The following is a 20057-nucleotide window of genomic DNA, read 5'->3' as shown; positions in this document are numbered from 1 at the left end:
GCACATTTATTTCCCTCTGAATTGGGGAGACAATGGGTAAATTTCTTTTTTAAGTCACCTTAACTAATTTGAGAATCAAATTAGGAGTTTTAAACAAAAAATAAAGATCTACCAACATTCTAAGAGTTGGTTTCACAGGTGACCATAAACAGCAACAACAATAAGTAAGCCACACATACTACTTCCTAGATTTAAGTTTTAAATAAAATATTTGGGTATTTTATCTGACCAATATTTATTCTTAAGAATAAGGTTAAGTGGGAAGATACACATTTCAGTGATACAATCAACACAGTAGGGCTCATGTAAAGCAAGGTAAAAAAACCCGACCTATATTGCCTTTTAAACTCCATTCACTTTATGCAGTACTTTGAAAGACAGCCGATTTAAAAACTTATAAATGAATAACTGAATAATTTCAAGCTTACATTCACATTCCAATTTCTAGTCATCCACAAGTTGATCAGGGACACAAACACCAAAATGGAGAAAGAGATGACTTGATACAGAGAATATGAGGGCTACACCAAGTAGTATCTTTTATAATGTAAGGCAAGTGTCAAAGCCTTATTAGCTTCTTAATCAAGCAACAATTTGATAGGCACTATATTTGGCAATGATAGGAAACACAGGTGTCTGGAATGAAGATATATTCTTCAATGAATATACATTCTTATTGGTTGAAAGCACATAGCTGTCAATAATTTTTATATAATTTCAGATCTGGAAGGTACCTTAGAAGTCATTAACAACATGGGAATTGTGTTCCAATGGAACTTTGCTAGAAGATAACTACACAATTGCATTTAAATGGGATGTCGTACATCCCTAGGCAAGATTAAGGCAACTTTTATGAAATCTATTTCTTTTTATCTTTTTTAACTTTTATTTATTTATTTTGGGGGGGAGGGACAGAGAGAGGGAGAGAGGGAATCCCAAGCAGGCTCTGTGCTGTCAGTGTGCAGCCCCATGCGGATTTGATCACATGAACCGTGAGATCATGACCTGAGCCAAAACCAAGAGTCAGATACTGAACTGACTGAGCCACCCAGGTGCCCCTATGAAATCTATTTCTAAACCAACATCATAGGTTGTTGCCTTAAAATCTACTTAACCACCACATCTCAATTGCTTTCCTAAAAAATTCCCTTTTCATGTATAAAATCCACCATTGGTTTTTTTCTAAATCAATAAAGAGGTAGCTTCAAATAGGACCACCGGTCTAAGCATTACACTGTAAATGAGCCTCATGTAGGACTAATTCTCATTTCTATATTTCAAAAGAAAACAGAGTTAAAACAAATCACAAATAGAGTTAAAACAAGAGTCAGCTACATAGGCAATGACATATGAAGCAAGTGATCTATCATCAAATTATATTCAATATTCATGTCTAAATGGCATTGTACAAATAAAAAGCCTAATTTTTACCCCTTAAAGACAGCACAACAGAAACTAAAACATGTGTCACAGCTAATGATATAGGTAAGCCATGATCCTTAATATTTCACACACAAAAGATAATTTAACTATAGTCACTTGATCATAAACAGATCTCATAGAGACTAAAAAAATTTGGTTGTGGGGCGCCTGGGCGGCTCAGTCAATTAAGCATCCGACTTAGGCTCGAGGTCAGGATCTCACAGTTCATGAGTTTGAGCCCCACTTCGGGCTCTGTGCTGACAGCCCAGAGCCTGGAACCTGCTTCGGATTCTGTGTCTTCCTCTCTCTCTGCCCCTCCCCCACTTGTGCGCAAGCACGTGCGCGCGCTCTCTCTCTCTCTCAAAAATAAACAAACATTAAAAAAATTAAAAAAAAAATCAGTTGTGATCTTTTGAGGAATGTTAAGACCTACTCTGTATTAAAAAATATTACTAGGCTTTTGAGGAAACAATTAACAAATTTCTTTCCTTCACAAATGTTTAAATATTGTTCTGGTCCCCAATTATCCAAACAGCAGGAATTCTTCAAACCAAAACAAGGAGTTCAAATTTATTATCAAATATTTTTAGCAATTTTTTAGATGATTAAAAAAAACTTTAGTATGTAATATGACTGAGAACTGGAAACCTGAAACATATATTAGGTATTTTAAATTTAAGCATATAGGGGGCACCTGGGTGGCTCAGTCGGTTAAGCATCTGACTCTTGACTTGGGCTCAGGTCACGATCTCCAGGTACATGAGTTGGAGCCCCATGTCTGGCTCTGTGCTGACAGCACGGAGCCTGCTTGGGATTCTCTCTCTCCCTCTTTCCCGGCCCCTCCCCTGCTTGCACTCTCTCAAAAATAGAAAAATAAACATTTAAAAAATAAAAATAAATAAACCTAAGCATATATATAACAGGAGTTCTTTATGATACCTTATATCATATCCTTTCCTTCCTTAAGTATAGTATGCATAAATTTTGTCCTGTAGCTGAGAGGGTAATTTATAGAGCAAAGACCTAATTATATATGGACTTGCTGCTATTGCAGCTGTCAGACAGGAAGTCAGTGGCATCACTAAAGGCTTATCTAAAGTTAAGAGACATAAGAAAATGGATTCTTTTCTCTACCAGTCTGAAGGACACTGGCTCATCATACCCACAAAAGATGAAATCTTAAGAAATTAAAGTTCTGAAAAACACATTTTAAGGTTAAATGTTTTCACTAATCTGAAACAGTTCAATTTTTTTTTTGTGCTTTTCTTTTCTTCATAACACAAGATATGGACTGGCAAATACTCAAATAATGAACTGATGAATTAACACAGAATCAATGAGAATATCTTGGAAAAATCAAAATGATGATTACACATTATAAAGTAGTGATGTTCAAAACTGTGGCTGCATGTGGCTTCTCATAGAATTATATACTGACAGTACATTTATCGGGGCTCCAGAATTCTCACGTATTTCAAAATTCAAATGCTCATTCCTAAAAGTAACCGTAACCAAAAAACAAAAAAACAGCTATTCCTTACATGTAACACATTGATACTGGTCTTTCAATTTTTATAAAATTGAAAAAAAAAAAAATTGAAAACAGAAATGTTGAAAGATTACTGTGAACACTCATATACATAGCACCTAAATTCTATCACTAATATTCTACTATAAGCGCATCATCATATACCAGTGTGTCCACCCTGCCATCCACCCAATTATTTCATGTTTTTCAAAAGTTGCAGATATGTCTAAATAGGTTGGTATGCATATCATTAATTAGGGTTCAACATCAGCTTGGTGTGTTACCTAAGGGAAAATTTATAAGCAATGAAGCACAAAAATCTTAAATGTATTATTTCATGAGTTTTGACAAATGCTTATTTATATAATATAAAGCCTGTCAAAATATAGAATATTATCATCACCCCAGAAAGTTCTTCTATGTCCCTTTTTCATCAATCCCTCCTCACAGGGGCAAGTGTTTTATTTCCACTACAGAATCTGGAACCCAATATAGATGGAATTTCATCTGTTCTAGAACTTCATATAAATGGGAATAATATGTATAGTCTTGTGTAAGGCTTTGACTCAGCGTAATATTTTTTTTTAATGTTTATTTATTTTTGACAGAGAGAGAGAAACAGAGCATGAGCAGGGGAGGGGCAGAGAGAGAGGGAGACAAGAATCCGAAGCAGGCTCCAGGCTCTGAGCTGTCAGCACAGAGTCTGATGTGGGGCTGGAACTCACAAACCGTGAGATCATGACCTGAGACGAAGTCAGACGCTCAACCAACTGAGCCACCCAGGCGCCCCGACTCAGCATAATATTTTTAAGATTCACCTGTGATCTTTTGTCTATCAGTATTTTGTTCCTTTTTATTGCCAAATGGTATTTGTTATCGATATTGTTTTAAACACCCAACTCCTAAATACTATAGTATGGATTCTGATTTTATTTCATACCTTCATATTGACATCAGCCCCATTGCCTACTAGAAGCTCTAAACACAACGCTCCATGTGTTGATGCAGCAGCAAAGTGCAAAGGAGTAAATCCTTTTTCATTCTTTTGATTTACATTAGCACCACAGTCTATAAGTTCATTCACTACAACATCTTGTCCATTATAGCAGGCTACATGAAGAGGTGTATTTCCATAGGCATTTGGTTCATTCATCTATTGGAAGAAAAAAAATCTCAATGTTATGAAGCAGTCTTGCTTCTTGCTTCAAGAATGAAGGTTATTTTAGCACTGTTGTGGTCGCAATCAAATTATTAAAGTGAGAAACAAGGATAAATACACAGATAAGGTTTATAATCCTAAAGTTCTTTTAAAATAATGAATATTCACAAAAGCATTTTGGTGTGAAATAGATTTTGTACATTCAAGGAATATAATTTATACATACAATGTCTGCTTCATGACAAAATTCAATGATTTTGAGAGAGAGATTTTAGGTAAACGAAAACTAAACGTATTTCTAAAAGCTTTCAAAGTAAGGTACAGTTGTAAGAGTTAAATCTAAGAATCATGACAAATTAATGCAAACTGAAAATTCTGAGATATACTGAATAACATGCATATTTTCAATCTTTTCACTTGAAGTTGTTAATGAAGATTAAGATTTTAAACAATGAGTGGCATCTTTTTCTACTTCATTTTTGCAACAAAGTTGGAGTCTAGATATTTTCCAGCCTTACATGTTGATGCTGTAATAAAATGAATGTGTTCAAAAGAATATGCTCAATGTTGAGAAGTAATTCTTGCAGCTCAAGTTTCTTTTTCATTTTGTTTCTAATAAAATAGGTGAATACTTTATAGTTTTTTTTTCGTTTTTTTTGTTTTTTTAGAGACAGAAAGCATGTGAGATAGAAAGCATGTGAGTGGGGGACAAGGGCAGAGGGAGAGAGTAAGAATCTTAAGCAGGCTCCACACTCAGCCCAGAGCCTGATGGAGGCTTAATCCCATGACCCTGGGATCATGACTTGAGCTGAAATCAAGAGTTGGATGCTCAACCAACTGAGCCACCCAGGTGCCTCTCTATGGCTTTTGTGTAAAGAACCAGACCTTTGTCCAAAGAGATATCTGGCCTTTGTCCTTGTCTTCTGGGAGGTAATCTATGGCATACTTGATAGAAGGGTCCTTTATTTAGGGTGGGAGCTGGCTACACTGGATCTTAGAATAGGCTTGGCCACAGTCAATAGTGTAAGGGCAGGATCTGACCATGCCACATAAACCAACTGTGTCATTTGAGGAGAAGGGGGAGCTTTGGTGCTCTCTGTTATCAGTGGACTTGGAGACTGAAATCAACCATGTGGGTAATTGATCAACCAATCACACTTATGTAATGGAGCCCCAATAAAATCTCTGAAAACAAAGCTATGGTGAGCTTTCCCGGTTGGCAAATACCATGAGCATATTCTCATATATTGATGCTAGGAGAGTAGGGAGTCCTAACTTCATCAGGAGAGAACAATGGAAGCTTTGTGTTTAGAATACTCCTGGGCCCAGCCCTATGTGTCTGTTCCTTTGGCTGATCTTAATTTGTATATTTTTGTGTAACAAACCATGGGTATAATAGTTTTCAGTAAATTTTTTGAATCCTAGTGAATTATCAAACCCGAAGGTAGTTCTGGGCAACACTCCAAACTTGTAGTTGGTTGGAAGTAAGGGTGGTCTTGTGTGGAGACTGTGCCCTCTAACTTTGAAGTTGGCCCCAACTTACCACAACTCTATTTTACATTTTCTTTTCTGAAATCTCTGGGAACAGAAACTGAAGGAAGTGAAAAAGGAACACACTTAACTTTGGTCAAAGTACCTAGATTTCATCACCAAAAGCTAAGACACATGGAATAGATTCCCCTCAGTCTCCAGAACTTTGGGAGATTGAATCTGTTGTTTTAAGTCCCTTACTTTATGGTAAATTGTTATGGCAGCCCTGGGAAACTAATAAATTATGCAATTGGAGGCCACATGTCACTAAACAGCTCTAAGTCTGACCACTTATTTTGAAGAATGCGGTCACCATGGTTTACAAATGTTATTTTACTGTCAATAAAAGAAATTTTAAAAACTGCACTAGAATGGATGTGAAACAGAGCTACAGAACTGCTGAGCTGAAATAAAACTTCTATCTGTTCATACTCTACAGGACCCTACTTAACAACGTTAGGATTTTTGCAACTTCTCACAATCCTGACACATTTAGTAACTATTTGCTTGCTTCAGGCAGTGTTTCATATAATCCTTAAATTGAGTCTATTCAGCTCCACAATTCTGCCTTGCATTCTTTGTCCAACCAGACTACCATTTACCTTTTATTGTTTTTATAGTTGATCAAAAACACCTCCCTCTGAGGCAAACCATAAGACCCTCTTAAATACTGAGAACAAACTGAGGGTTGATGGGGGAGAGGGGAAAGTGGGTGATGGGCATTGAGGAGGGCACCTGTTGGGATGAGCACTGGGTGTTGTATGGAAACCAATTTGACAATAAATTATATTTAATATTAAAAAAATAAATTTTATGTGAAACTAAAAAAAATAATAATAAAAAAAATAAAACACCTCCCTCTGGCAGACCCTAACCCTCTCTCTCCTTCTAATTTGTTCTTTAAAAAAAAAAAAAAAAAATTATTTTCAAGAGAGAAAGAGCTTGAACAGGGGAGGGGCAGAGAGAGGCTGGGGACAGAGGATCTGAGGCAAGCTCCACAATGACAGCAACAAGCCTGACATGGGGCTTGAATTCACAAAATGTGAGATCATGACCTGACCCAAAGTCAGATGCTCAACCAACTGAGCCACCCAGGTGCTCCCTTCTAATTTGCTCTTTTTAATCTATTTTGAACAATCAGGTGAGTTTGTCAAAACTGTACCTAAAATAAATATACTAAGAGAGGTATATAAGCACAAGTGCTTAAAGGATGGCCTGTGAAAGTGACAGGCATTCTTAACTATCTCAATTCAGAAATCAAATATATTCTGATAAAGCAACAACCTTCCTAACCAAACAGATTTATACAGTAAGGAACACTTACAGTTGATGGGCAAGAAGCCTTGAGTTTTCCTGCCTAGCTCTTGCCATTATTTGGTAATGTGAACTGCTACAGTCATTTAATGGGAATACTAGACTAACTACTAAGCAAGTAAGACTAACAGTAGAGACCCAGCCATTTAGGACAAACTGTCTAAATAATCCAGGTGTGTCTGATCTGCTCATTTCCATGGCTAAAATGGAGCTACAGGGCTTGAAATATGAAGCAGAAAAACCTGCATCGTCATTCCCCTGTGGAATGTACTTTACCTCTTAATATACTTTGACTAATTCACATGATCAGATATTAGTGCACTATTATTATGTAAAGAACTATAAATATCTAATTAAAAGACAAATATTATTGTATAAAATTATCTTTTAAGTTTGAAATAAATTCTGCCAACAAGGTAATCACAAACATATAAAATGCCTCCTTCATTTATACTGCTCAATCTATATACCTACATCAACTCCAAGATCCAGAAGGTACTTGACCACGCTGATCATTCCACTAGAGGCTGCTGCATGAAGAGGTGTATAAGACTTCTTATCCTTGCATGTCACTTCAGCTCCATGTGCCACAAGTAATTTCACTACTTCGATGTGACCTGAAAATGTGTTTAAGAGAAAAAAATAAAAGCAGAGGAGCATATGGAAAATATGAAATATAATCGTGGATATCTTTTAAAAAAAGGTAAAAATGCAAATTAATAAATAATGCACAAGTCACCAATAAATCAAGTTATAACCAGAGAAAGGATGGAAGAAAAAGAAGTACTCAGATAATTTCGATAAATCTTGACAGCAGTAAGTAATTGAAAACTATTGTATTTATTATTTTATCCGGTGACAACCTTACAATCTATAACCCTCCGTTTGTCTAGATCTTGATTTCAAGGTTGTTTTAACACATTCGATTTTTTTTTTTTTTTAAATGTTATTTACTTTTGTGTGTGTCTGTGTGCGAGAGAGAGAGAGAGAGAGAGAGAGCGCGCGAGCACAAGCGGGCGAGAGGCAGAGAGAGGGAGACACAGAATCCAAAGCAGGCTCCAGGCTCCAAGCTGTCAGCACAGAGCCTGATGTGGGGCTAAAACCCATGAATCATGAGATCATAACCTGAACCGAAGTTGGACACTTAACCAACTAAGCCACCCAGGCACCCCAACACATTCAAGTTTTGAAGTTAGCTTTTTATGTCTGATATAACACATAAGTTTATGTTTCTCTGCCTTAGTGGAATCTTATATTTGAAAATCTGGGAGTGACATAGGCTTGGGTTTCTTTAAAATGTTACTCTTTAGAACATGTGGTTAAAGACTTCTTCTCCCCTATTAATTCCACCAGATGTCTTTAATCAACTTAGTTTGTTATTCACCTTTGTATCAATCAGGATAGGCTAGGTTATGTGTGCTGTGGTTAAAAATCAGTTCCCAAATCTCAGTGGTGTTTTATTTCTCATCATCACCATGATTGCTTGGCCAGAGGGCTCTGCTCAGTCACTCAAGGACCCAGGTTCATATAGCTGACACCACCTTGCATGTGGCCAGCCAGTACCAAAAGGAGGAATAGACTGCAGAATCTATCTTGAATCAGCAATTAACTGCTCTGGTCCAGAGGTGATGCTGCTATCAATTCACTAGTCAGAACTAGTACCAGGCCCCACCATACCAAACAAGGAGGCCAGGAAGGGGGACATGTATCCAGAAAGTAGGAGAACCACTATTCTCTTTTTATATCCCCTTGGTCTTTATCAGATTAGATTATACAGCGCTTTTTCCTCCTCCCATAATGCTTCCCATCCTTGTGCCTTTGTTCATGGGATTCCTTCATTGCATGGAATGTTCTGCTTGGATGTCTCTTTCCAAGGATTGTTACTAACCCTTGAAGGCCCACATCAGTTCCCATCTTCCCTGATCAACCCCGTTATCTCTCTTCCCTAGAAGCCTTATAAGCCAAAAGCACTACATACCTGTAAATACTATCTAATAAGTATATAATACCTTCTGATGGTTCTTAAACTTAAATCATTATTTATTTAATTGCCTCTAATTACTTTTATGTATTAGCTTCCCAAATATATTTTTTCAAAGGCAAAGCTATATTCCACAGGGCTGAGAACAGTGTTATAAACAAATAGGCACTCAAATATTTGTTAAATAAATTGTTCATGACACCATTTTTTTATATCCCTTCATAGGGAATGAATATGTAAAGTTAATAACTATAAAAATGAAGCTTTCAAACATAGGCCCCTCTTCCTTGACAAAATTAGGCCAGGTTATAAGATGCACAAAAATCAAGTAGATTTAATTGTTTATATGTAAATTACCAACTAAAGTGGATACTTTCAGCTATTTTTGCCCCCATCTCAATAAGAAATCTCTACCATATTTTTAGGAAAAAAACCAAAGGAATATCTATCAAATCATTAAGTGCCAAATCAAATGTAATTATCACATAAGAGTATCACCTGGCCCAAAGATCACTCACTACACATTACACCTTCTGATCTATGGCTCTAGAAAGATAGCTACTTGCATTTATTGTAATGTGTGAAAATCAGTACCTAGAAGCCTCACACATAAACATAGCTTTTCAACTGGGCAAGTGCATATTATTCACTAATACACCAAAAAGAAACAAAGTTCTCTTGATGTTTAAGACTAAAAGGCTCATAATACTAACATACTAGAAAAACTGTTCAAAACCAAAACATCATTCATATAAATGGCACAGAACGTATTAATTGTGCATATAAACTAGTAGATTTCAGGAAGTATGAACTTCTCCTAACATCAATAAAACTTGAAAAGGGGCTATGCATAGGCAAATTTACAATTTTAAAACTGACAAATACTTATTTAAGCACATTTCAGAAATATGGATAAATTCCTTTAACTGAACCACTGAAAATATGAAAAAAGGGGCCTCTCCACAGCCAGTTTGAGGGTGACTTATTTAAAAGAAAAAAGGGAATAAAGTTCCAGAATGAAATAAATGATATTTGTTCTACCTACATTGTGGCCCTGGCCAGAACAAGTACGTGTCCTCCCTGTCAATTTATAGACTTATGCTACCAGGAAGACTAGATTTCATGTAATTTGTCTAGGTGTAGTTTTAGAAAATGGCATTTTTTGGACATGTATAGTATACATACTTTTACTTGAAAAATTCCCTGAATTTTTCTTTTGTTCATGACTGTGTAAAAATAAGGAAAATGAACTGTGATCAGAATTTGTAAGTCTTTATGAAAAGGAAAGGAAGGAGAAAAAAATACTATTTCATATTCATTCAAATTATGCACTGCTTTAAGAAGAAATTCGGGAATGAGTTGCTAATCAAGGTAATTAATATTTATTCAGTACTTTCTATGTCAAAGTCATTATGGTAAGGTGATTTGAGGTAGAACTTGGCTGAATATTGCTAAAAGTACTGAAAGCAACAGAAAAGATGAGTGTATAAAAGGGATATCAATGGAGGTTCACAGTCAGAGTGAACATAGGGTAGGGAGGGGGATATGATGAACTCTTCGGGGATAGAGATACTGTTGCCAAACACTGACACATAATTCAGTAACAGCATAGGGATAAATGGTAGAGCCTAAGAGAAGAGTAAGGGGAACTTCAACCAGGGACAGAAGTCCAGGGCAAATAAGAAGTTTGTGAGAAATAAATGATAAGAAGACTACATGTAATTTTAATGTCTCTTTCACAAATACTGACAGATTCTCTGAATATAACCCTAGTAGGGCCAAAGACCTGGACACCGGGCTTGTCTATTAGACCAGTCAATAGCTCCCTACTTTTACATGTTTAGCTCTCTTTAATCCTGAATGCTTAGAACAGCTGAACAGTTTTAGAAACTATGTGTCAACATTCTTCTTCCATGCTGAAAGAGATAGGGAAAGGAGAATTATAAATCCCTGAATGTTTATGCTCAAAAATTAAATGAGGCCCAAGAAACACAGAATACCTTTTTTAATCCACAACTGGACTGAAAAGTGACATTCAGTGCACCAAAGAAAACAAAGCTATCAAAGGAGGGCTCCTGAGATATACACACCCAGCTATTCTGGGAGGTCAATTAGAGGCAACCCACAAAATCTGCTGGCCTTCAATTTCATGAAAACAACTGCTTAGTTAAGTCTTAATTCTTTGGAGGTAAGAGGCCTGATGAATTCTGCTTCATGTTTAAATCCTTTAACATAAGGTGTACCAAATCATTCAGAATAGATGCTCCAAAACTATCTGGAAGGATAAGCTACAGAAGAATATTCAGAAAAGTCCCCAAGACTTAAAATATGAAAAATATACAGGCTGTGAGGAAGGGACTTCCGGATGCTACAGGAGACGGGCTTCTGGATGTTTTACTTTCAAGTTACAGAAGAAAATTGCCCATGATATAACTAGAGGCATGAATCTCTGGTGTGAGAGAAATACCAGAAGCCCAAATGTTCAGCATCTGGCTTTCAAAACAGGGACATCCGACAAGGATATTAACCTTCAAGAACCTTCATTTTTGATCATTCCTTATACTCACACTAAAGGTCAGACTTGCAATTCACTATGGATTCTGCTCCTTTTGGTTTTTTCTACTACAGGCAAAAAATGCTGGACCTTGGGGTTATCTACACAACTGGTTTGAGCTCATTTATTTTCTTCCAATGTCATATTTTACAATTTTATATAGTTTTAAAAATTAATAATCTTCCATCAAATCTTCCTTTAATTTTTTATTTTTATGTCAGAAACAGGAAAAGACAAAACCAAGAGCAGGGAGTCCTGAGGATAAGCTATGCCTATAAGAAGGGTGGCCAGCTAAATGTCTTTGTAATTAGGTAGTATGCATGGCAAATCAGGGAATGACTCTAGTATTACACATAAGGTGTCAATCCATATGTGATTTTTCTTAAGCCAGAGGAGCCAAAATAGCAGAAGGAGAATTATAACCTTTGGCAGGGAAGAGAAAAAATTCTGAGGCTCCATCGCTACAAAGGGAGGAAGAGTTCTTTCAGTTTTATTTTGAGAAACTTGAAAAATGAATGTCTATATCCAGCTCTTCCTCCCAGAGGTACAACCCTAGCCTTGTAGGACTTGCAAGGTTCGTGGCAGGTTGTACTTCCTCCATACTTAGAGATTTACTTCCACCTGCATGGTTTTAGCACCCACAAGCCTTTTCTTTTTGTGCACTTAAAAATATCTTGAGGTAGGCTCAAGATCTGCCTGCACTCTAGCTGTCCAAGTCACCTTAAGAACCAATTAATGTTTCTGTTAGTACTCTGGTTGCCTGGTTTTGGGTAGTCTACCCCAAGACTGTTTTCCCACGAGCTCTGTCAGGTTGTAGGGTGCAATTTTGCAAATCCCAAGATTTTTCAAGAACATATACATGTCACAGCAGAAAAGCCTACACTCTAAGCCTTAGTTTCTTTCTGTGAAATTACTGTTGTAGAAATCAAACACGATGTTGCCTATTCAACCCAGTGGCCCAAAATAATAGGCTTCTTAAAGAATCTTCATAACTTCTATCTTAATATTCCCATGAAAACAAGGATGGATATAAGAATGGGCTTCTAGTAAACCACCAACTAAGATTATGCTTCCCAGATTTGTGTCTAGGATGTCTCTCCCTTTAAAAGTAAACAGAATTATTTTCAAACAGCTTTAAGAAAACTGGACCTGACATGTCCCCCACTACCAGGCTGGGTCCACTTGGGCAGCAAATTTAGATATGGTGTAACTTCTCACTATCCTTAAAAACAGATGTTATACCAAATGCAAGAACTAAAATGTACAAATTTTCCTGAATACATAATGTCAAAAAAATGAAACTTAAAACATACATACCCATATATGCTGCCCAATGAATTGCCCGTCTATCTTTCTTGTCAAAAGCATTAATATTGGCACCTCTAGACAAGAGTAGTTTGACCATCTGTAATAAGAATAAACACAGTTTCATCAAAATTCAGTAGAAGAACTGTTCATGAATATCCCTTATGATGACTACTCATCTCAATCTCTGTGGCACTGAATTTCTGTGTTGTAGACTAAACAGTGAAGACCCTTTAACATAATTCAATAAATAATAGGACAAGATATGAAAAAAAGATTTACAGTGCACGTTACTGAAGTCAGGCATCAGTATCTTTTAAAGATGCCCTTTTGTGTCCTGTCCTGGTATTTTATGAACAAAGAAGTACAAATATGGGAAGTCTAAAGGTGGAATATTTAACAACAGGTTTTATTTCTTTTAATAGCCCAAAGTGCTGTTAAGATGTAAAGTGCATTCTTATCCCAGAAATGTCTTAAATTTAATTCAAACACAAACGTAGTATCTATAATACGGTTAGATCCAAGGGTCACTGGGTAGTCTACTTACCTCATGATGTAGTACCTCATAGATTTCTATTCTGTCTAACCATATTTATGATAAGTTTCCCCACAGGAAAGGGCATTCCATGTTCCAAAAAAGGGGACGTATCTTGTGACCTTAACTGCAGTGAAGGCAAGGATTCTTTATGTTGCAAAAACAGAGAAACAGTGAAAACAACACTGCAGCCACTAGCACTCAGGCATGGAATCTTGGGAATGTCACTTTATCTCTGAGTTTCTGTGTCTGCAACAAAAATGAAGGATGGGCAAGCTGGCCTCAAAGGTTTTTTTGTTACTCTGTATTTCCTTCTTTATTAAGTCTTTTATGTACACATAAACCTTACTCTTTACCATAACAATATCTAACATGAAGCAATGATTGTTGTAGAAGATAACTAAATATTGGGGTGCCTGGGTGGCTCAGTCAGCTAAGTGTCCACCTTCAGCTCACATCATGACCTCATGGTTCGTGAGTTCAAGCCCTGCATCGGGTTCTGTGCTGACAGCTTGGAGCCTGGAGCCTGCTTCAGATTCTGTGTCTCCCTCTCTCTCTGCCCCTTCCCTGTTTGTGCTTACTCTCTCTCTCTCTCTCTCTCTCAAGAAAAAAAGAGAAAGAAAAGAAAACTAAATATTAATTTTCTTAAATTATTTCCTTTCATGGTCTGTTATCAAAGAATTCTTGACTAAACATTGATAATAAATGATAAGAAAATATTTTCTAATCTCTGTTTTCCTTTTTTACTATCTTTCTGGGAGCAAAATGAAACTGCTCTATCTTTCTGGATTATTTTTTCCACAATGCCAGAACGTACTTTTCACATTGTGTTTAGCTGGCAGTGCTCTCCTTCCTCTTCTGTTGTCCTTTGACCATGAAATTCAAGTGTATAGGGCTGTATCTGATACATAAACTTCAAAATTTGAGAATGTTGTGTCACAAATTTTATCATGAAAAGAAGTCGAGGGTTTGCTAAAGGCAAAATTAGACAAAAATGAGCAAGACGGATATTTCTGTTTGCTACTACCATGGATTGAGTGGCTAAAAAGGGCAAGTTCATTAATAATTAGACTGGTGAGTGGGAGGATGATGGGAGAGAGAATCACTGTCTAACTGAACACTACCTACCTCACCATGTCCACTAAAAGCTGCATGATGTAATGCGGTCCTCCCCGCTCGATCAGACACGTTTACATTACTTAGAAGAGGTACCAAAGCTTCAGCACACTTTACAGCTTTATTAGCAGCAGCGATGTGTAAAGGGGTTTGCCAATTTTTGTCTCGAGCATTAACATCTGCAGAATGCTTCAAAAGTACCTGCACTGCTTCCTAAAACATATGAAGGTAAAAGTTACAAAAGACAAATGGGTTAACAGTTTTAGAAATTATATATATACATATTATATATATTAAGGAATCATATATATAACTTATATATGTAATATATATATTAAATTTAATTCAAGGTTTATATATGTAATATATATATTACATATATAAATTATATATATTAAGGAATTAAAATTTCCTAAGGAAATAAAAAGTCTGGCAGAACCTGCTATAAATGAGTCGGATTTATTCAAGAAAATAAAATATTCTGAACTAAAGGCAGTACTACTCAGAGCCATTATAAAATGCAATGAGATAAAACACTGCCCTTTTCTGTTGTCCAATTAAAGGCATACCAACATTAAAATGTGCAAGAAATACTAACAAATATTCTTTAAAAACATTCATCAGTTCTCATTTTTCTAGATGGCAAGATACAATTAATTTGTACTCTAAATAGTTTTAAAGAGAATTATTACTTTGACAATAAATACATAAAAATTTAAAACATACTGTCTCCCAAATTAATATACACGTTGTATTTTATAAAAGGAGAAATCACTATGATCTGGAGAGAAACAGACCAACAGGTGAATAAAGAAACAGATGCTGTGATGCTAACTGGTGAGAAAGTTAACAGGCAATTTAAGAGCTTAGTATCCAAAGGGATTTGTCTTCCAGAAACACAAGGAAAACTTCACAACACATCTATAAATTGGCCTCATGGCTAGATACTAAGGAATCCAGTATGCAATCTACAGTAAGCAATATAGTCAGAACTAAACTTAGCAAGAAGTTTTTCCTTGTAGTAATAATCCTATCTTTGGCAGATGAATGACAAACTATGTATGAAATAAAAAGGCCCAGAACAGAAATCATCTCAGTTCATTTACCAGGTATAACTATTTAAGTCTAGTAATAATGACCCTTGGTTTTCTTTAAAAAAAAAAAAAAGAAAAAAAAAAGTACATGAAAAGTGTTCGAAAGTGTCAAATAACTAAGTAGCAAGGAAGACTAAACAAAATACTATCATCTCTGATTCACACATAGCTTTCAAAGCCTTTCAAATAAAAAGTAATCAGAACTGTCTGAAATATGGGAAACAGCATAAATACTTATTAACAGGACTGACAAAGGCTAGAGAGAGGCCCAGTAACCTATCAATCTGCTAAAGAAGTCAGCCAGTCATATACATGTATATGTGCGTATATGTATGTACAGGCCTACTCTAGACCCCACAATTCCACTTGTTATCTGCCCAACAGAAATTTAAAAAGACCCATCCAAGAATGTCCACAGTAGTTTTATTCATAAGAGCCACAAACCAGAAATGCAGACAGCCATTAACAGGAAAATGGATAAACTATTGTACATCCATATAGTGAAATACTCTTCAGCAATAAAAGGAATGAACATTCAATTCACGTAATATGGAAGACTCTCAAAAATATTAAGTTGGGGCCCTGGTTGACTCAGTCAGTTAAGTGTCTCTTGGTTTTGGCTTAGGTCATTATCTCAACAGTTAGTGAGATCAAGCCCTGAGTTGGGCTCTGCACTGACAGCACAGAGACTGCTTGAGATTCTATCTCTTTCTCTCTCTTTCTGCTCCCCTGCTCTCAAAAAACAAACACCCAAAACCAAAAGACAACCAACAACAACAAAACTTAAAAAAGTATTAAGTTGAACAAAAGAAGTCAAGATACAAGAGTACATACCGTATGGTTCCATTTTTATAAAGCTCTAGAATAAGCAAAATTATTCTATGGTGGAAGAAATCAGAACAGTGGTTGCCTCGGGGACAGGGAAGACTGACTAGAAAGGGACATGAGGTAACTTGCTGGAGTGATGGAAATCTTCCATATCTTGATTGGGAAAAAAGGTTACATGAGTGGATACATGTGTCCAAACCCAAGACTACACATGTGTTCATTTACTGTAAATTATACTTCAATGAAAAAAAGGAGTATAAAGAAAAGGATACAGACAGCAAGTGGTACAAACACACAGTCAGGATTCTCCAACTCAAGAAGGGTATATTGTGATTTGGAGGATAAAACTAACATTATCCTGGGAAATGTTAGTAGATATATTGATGGATGTACTAGAAAATAATTAAAAACAAAATGAAGAATTTATAATTGGATTAAGTTAGGCAAACAGTGGGAATAAGTGCCAGGCTTCCCTTATTCATTCCCACTCTGGAATTCATAGTGTATACTTCTGAAAAGTATGGAGAATATTTATGTTCCATTAGCAAGAAATAGAAAAATCAAAACTATTTTTTTGTTTTGCTGAAAAACAAGAATAAATCCAGTTAATGGTAGGTGAGGGTGGGTAAGACGGCACCTAAGAAACGCTATAAACATAGTTACCAAGATCCTAGAATCAAGACAGACCAAAGTTTGAACAAGGGGTTCACTGCTATGGACCGAATTGTGTTCCCCCACAATTCATATGTTGAAGCCCTAACCTCCCAGTGTGACTATATTTGGAGACAGTGTCTTTGGGAGGTAATTGAAGTTAAATGAGATCATAAGGGAGGCAACCTGATCTGATACTTTAGAAGAAGAGAAGTGAGAAAGATCCCCCCCCTCTTTCTCTTTACCATGTGAAGATACAGTAAGAAGTAGCAGTTTGCAAAAGCCCAGAAGATAGCCCTCATTAGAAACTCTGCTGGACCTTGATCTGGGACTTCCAGCCTCCAGACTATGAGAAAACAAATTTCTGTTGTTATGCCACACAGTCAATAATATTTTGTTATGGCAACCCAAGCTGACTAACGTATCCACCATTTATCATTCACAATAGGAAGTCAGATCACAATAGCAGTAATCTTTGAAAATTCAGAAAAAAACAAATCGCTACAGACTGGAGGGAGACATTAAACCATACCAAACGCGGATTTCTAGAAATTACAATCAATAAGCCTGTTGTCAGAACTAGTAAAACTCTAGATCATATTATCAGCACATTATAAGTATTTAGAAAATAATATAGGAATAATAAAAGGTATATACGGTTCCACTAATGATAAATATTACCATAGCAACCTTAATTCCAATTTTTCCATTATTAGAGGCTATGTATGTGTAAGAAATACTCCAGGTGTGCCTTGACTTTAAAAAATCAGCTAAGTAGGGTGCTCGGGTGGCTCAGTCGATTAAGCAACCGACTTTAGCTCAGGTCATTATCTCATGGTCCATGGGTTTGAACTCCGTGTTGGACTCTCTGCTGACAGCTCAGAGCCTGGAGCCTGCTTTAGATTCTCTCTCTCTCTCTCTCTCTCTCTCTCTCTCTCTCTCTCTCTCTCCTCCTTCCCTTTTCATGCTCTGTATCTCTCTCTCTCTCTCAAAAATAAACAAACATTAAAAAAAATTTTTTTAAGAAAAAACTCAGCTAAATATCCTATGACACAGATTTTAATAAAATTATGACATATGGGTGATGACAAAAGGTTAAATAATTTTATCCAAAGAGTATTTATTCATTGCTTGGGGTCCACCTAGAAGAGTTTCTACAGCACTAGCTGTCCGTGGCTCTACCTTTTTAAAAGCAATTGTTACCAATGATTTGAAGTCAGGCATGGGAAAAAGAAGGGCTAACACATTTGCAAATAAACGTAATAGTGGGAGGGACTGCTAATATCTCATGTGATAATATAAACTTGGGGTCTTGACAGAACTAAGATGTAATTCCTAAAGTTAAAAAAGTAAATGTATATCTTCCAGAGGATTTAGCAGTGTGATGTGGCTTCTTAAAAAAAACAAGCTAAAAAAAACCAAAACAAGAACACACAAAAAGCCCTAATACTCAGTAATCAATTTATTCAGAAGAATACTCAGCATTGAGAGAGCTAAATTGTATGCTCCGACTTGAAGAATGGCAGTCACAAATCACCACTGGAGATGAGATGAGTCAGCCAGCCAATACGATGAGGTGTGTGGAAGCCATGTCACTGAGGGAGAGTGAGGAGTTTAGGATTTGTAACCCAAAGCAGCCTTTCTCAACCCAGGTAAAGTGCAGGAATTAAGCACTAAGGCATCCTCTTTGTGATGAATTAACTTCTCCACTATGTTCTATGATGGTGTTAGTTTCCAAAGGCCTTGGAGGATTGGCACCCTCTTTAGGGCTTTCTTCTCTCACAGTACTTCAAAAACATAAACCAAAGCTGCCTAAAATTTTGTCTTTTCCATACCCTTCTGTGGCTATATTTCCTTATTCAATGAAATTAAGTACAGCACTCTTTTGCTCTCAGGATGTAGTAGAAAAAATGAAAAGAACATGGGTGCAACTGGTATTCTTGACTAGGTTTCCTACAAAAGAATACTACTACACAGCCCAGTAATTTTTAGGCTGAAAGCATACTCAAGAAACTTATTAAGATCACTGCTTTCTAACCTACAGCTTGCCTGTAAGTTCAGGCTAAGTACATAGTTTTAAAAAATCAGCTGTTAATCTTTGGGTGGAACCTGCTACCTTCCTCTAATATTAATTATCTTAAGAATTTCTGGTCTGTTTTAATTATCTTAAGAATTTCTGGTCTGTTTTACAATCTCGACAAATATGCAAAGTGTCCCTTATGACTTAATTTGGCAAAACTCCATTAATTTTAATAATCATATTCCCAAGGGTCATACTAAAAACTGGATAGGTATGACTAACTTATTAATAGGTCCCAATGACAGTAATGTTTATCTTCCTTAACTGCCTTGTTTACAGAAACTCTTTATAAGAGGGCTAACCACAAACTTAACATTACCAAGGAATTTCAGAATTCAAAATATTTTGGTTAATGTCTTAGTTTTCATGATAATCCCCAGATCTGCCTAAGATCACAGAGCTAGAAAGTGGCAAGTGATATCTGTAGCCAGTTTCTCCAGATCCAAGTTGCACATTCCAGCAGCTACAGCACATCACAGACCCAGATGTGGTAAGATGTGCTCCAGTGCACCACCCACGGTTCTCTCCCTCCTGTTCCTCCCAACTAGGAGGCTACAGCTAACAGACTGCCGCAGTCACGTTGCAGGGTTTGAAATCCCTCCCAGCCGCTCACCCTCTACTTCTCTTCACTTCTTTAATTCGTGTTCTGGGTTCAAGATGTAGTTCATAATGAGAAATACAAAGAAAAGTGAAGAGATAAGAGTTCTTTGGACACAATGCATTTTTAAAATGCACCGAATACATTTTAGAAAGAGTAAAATGACAGAAAAAAGAGGGTCTAGGTTTTCATCCCATTTCTGCTACTCAAAAGTTGAGTGGTTTCTGGCAAATGATGAACTACAATTCCCTCAAAATATCTATCCTACAAGGATGTCATGAGGACTAGAAGTATGAAAAACATAAAAATGAATGTTCTCCAAAAAAGTCAGTTATCTTGAAGAGTAAATAGTATAGGGTTAC

The 20057-nt window shown here is 36.4% G+C and overlaps 1 protein-coding gene across 9 annotated transcripts in view; it reads right to left on the bottom strand.

Moving 5' to 3' along the window:
- The window catches only part of ANKRD28 (ankyrin repeat domain 28), a 198159-nt gene that overhangs the window by 46328 nt on the left and 131774 nt on the right, over positions 1–20057 (bottom strand). For all 9 annotated transcript variants that reach the window (XM_058729828.1, XM_058729835.1, XM_058729830.1 and 6 more), the window contains 4 exons: positions 14457–14657; positions 12806–12893; positions 7428–7570; positions 3891–4103 (listed from right to left, as the gene is read on the bottom strand). In XM_058729828.1, coding sequence (XP_058585811.1) covers positions 3891–4103; positions 7428–7570; positions 12806–12893; positions 14457–14657 — 645 coding nt within the window. The remainder of the gene's footprint in view (positions 1–3890; positions 4104–7427; positions 7571–12805; positions 12894–14456; positions 14658–20057) is intronic.

This window comes from Neofelis nebulosa, chromosome 5, assembly GCF_028018385.1.
Source record: "Neofelis nebulosa isolate mNeoNeb1 chromosome 5, mNeoNeb1.pri, whole genome shotgun sequence".
Taxonomy (NCBI): Eukaryota; Metazoa; Chordata; class Mammalia; order Carnivora; family Felidae; genus Neofelis; species Neofelis nebulosa.
Note: the sequence above shows the minus strand (reverse complement) of the source record. Positions and strands in the feature narration are given on the sequence as shown.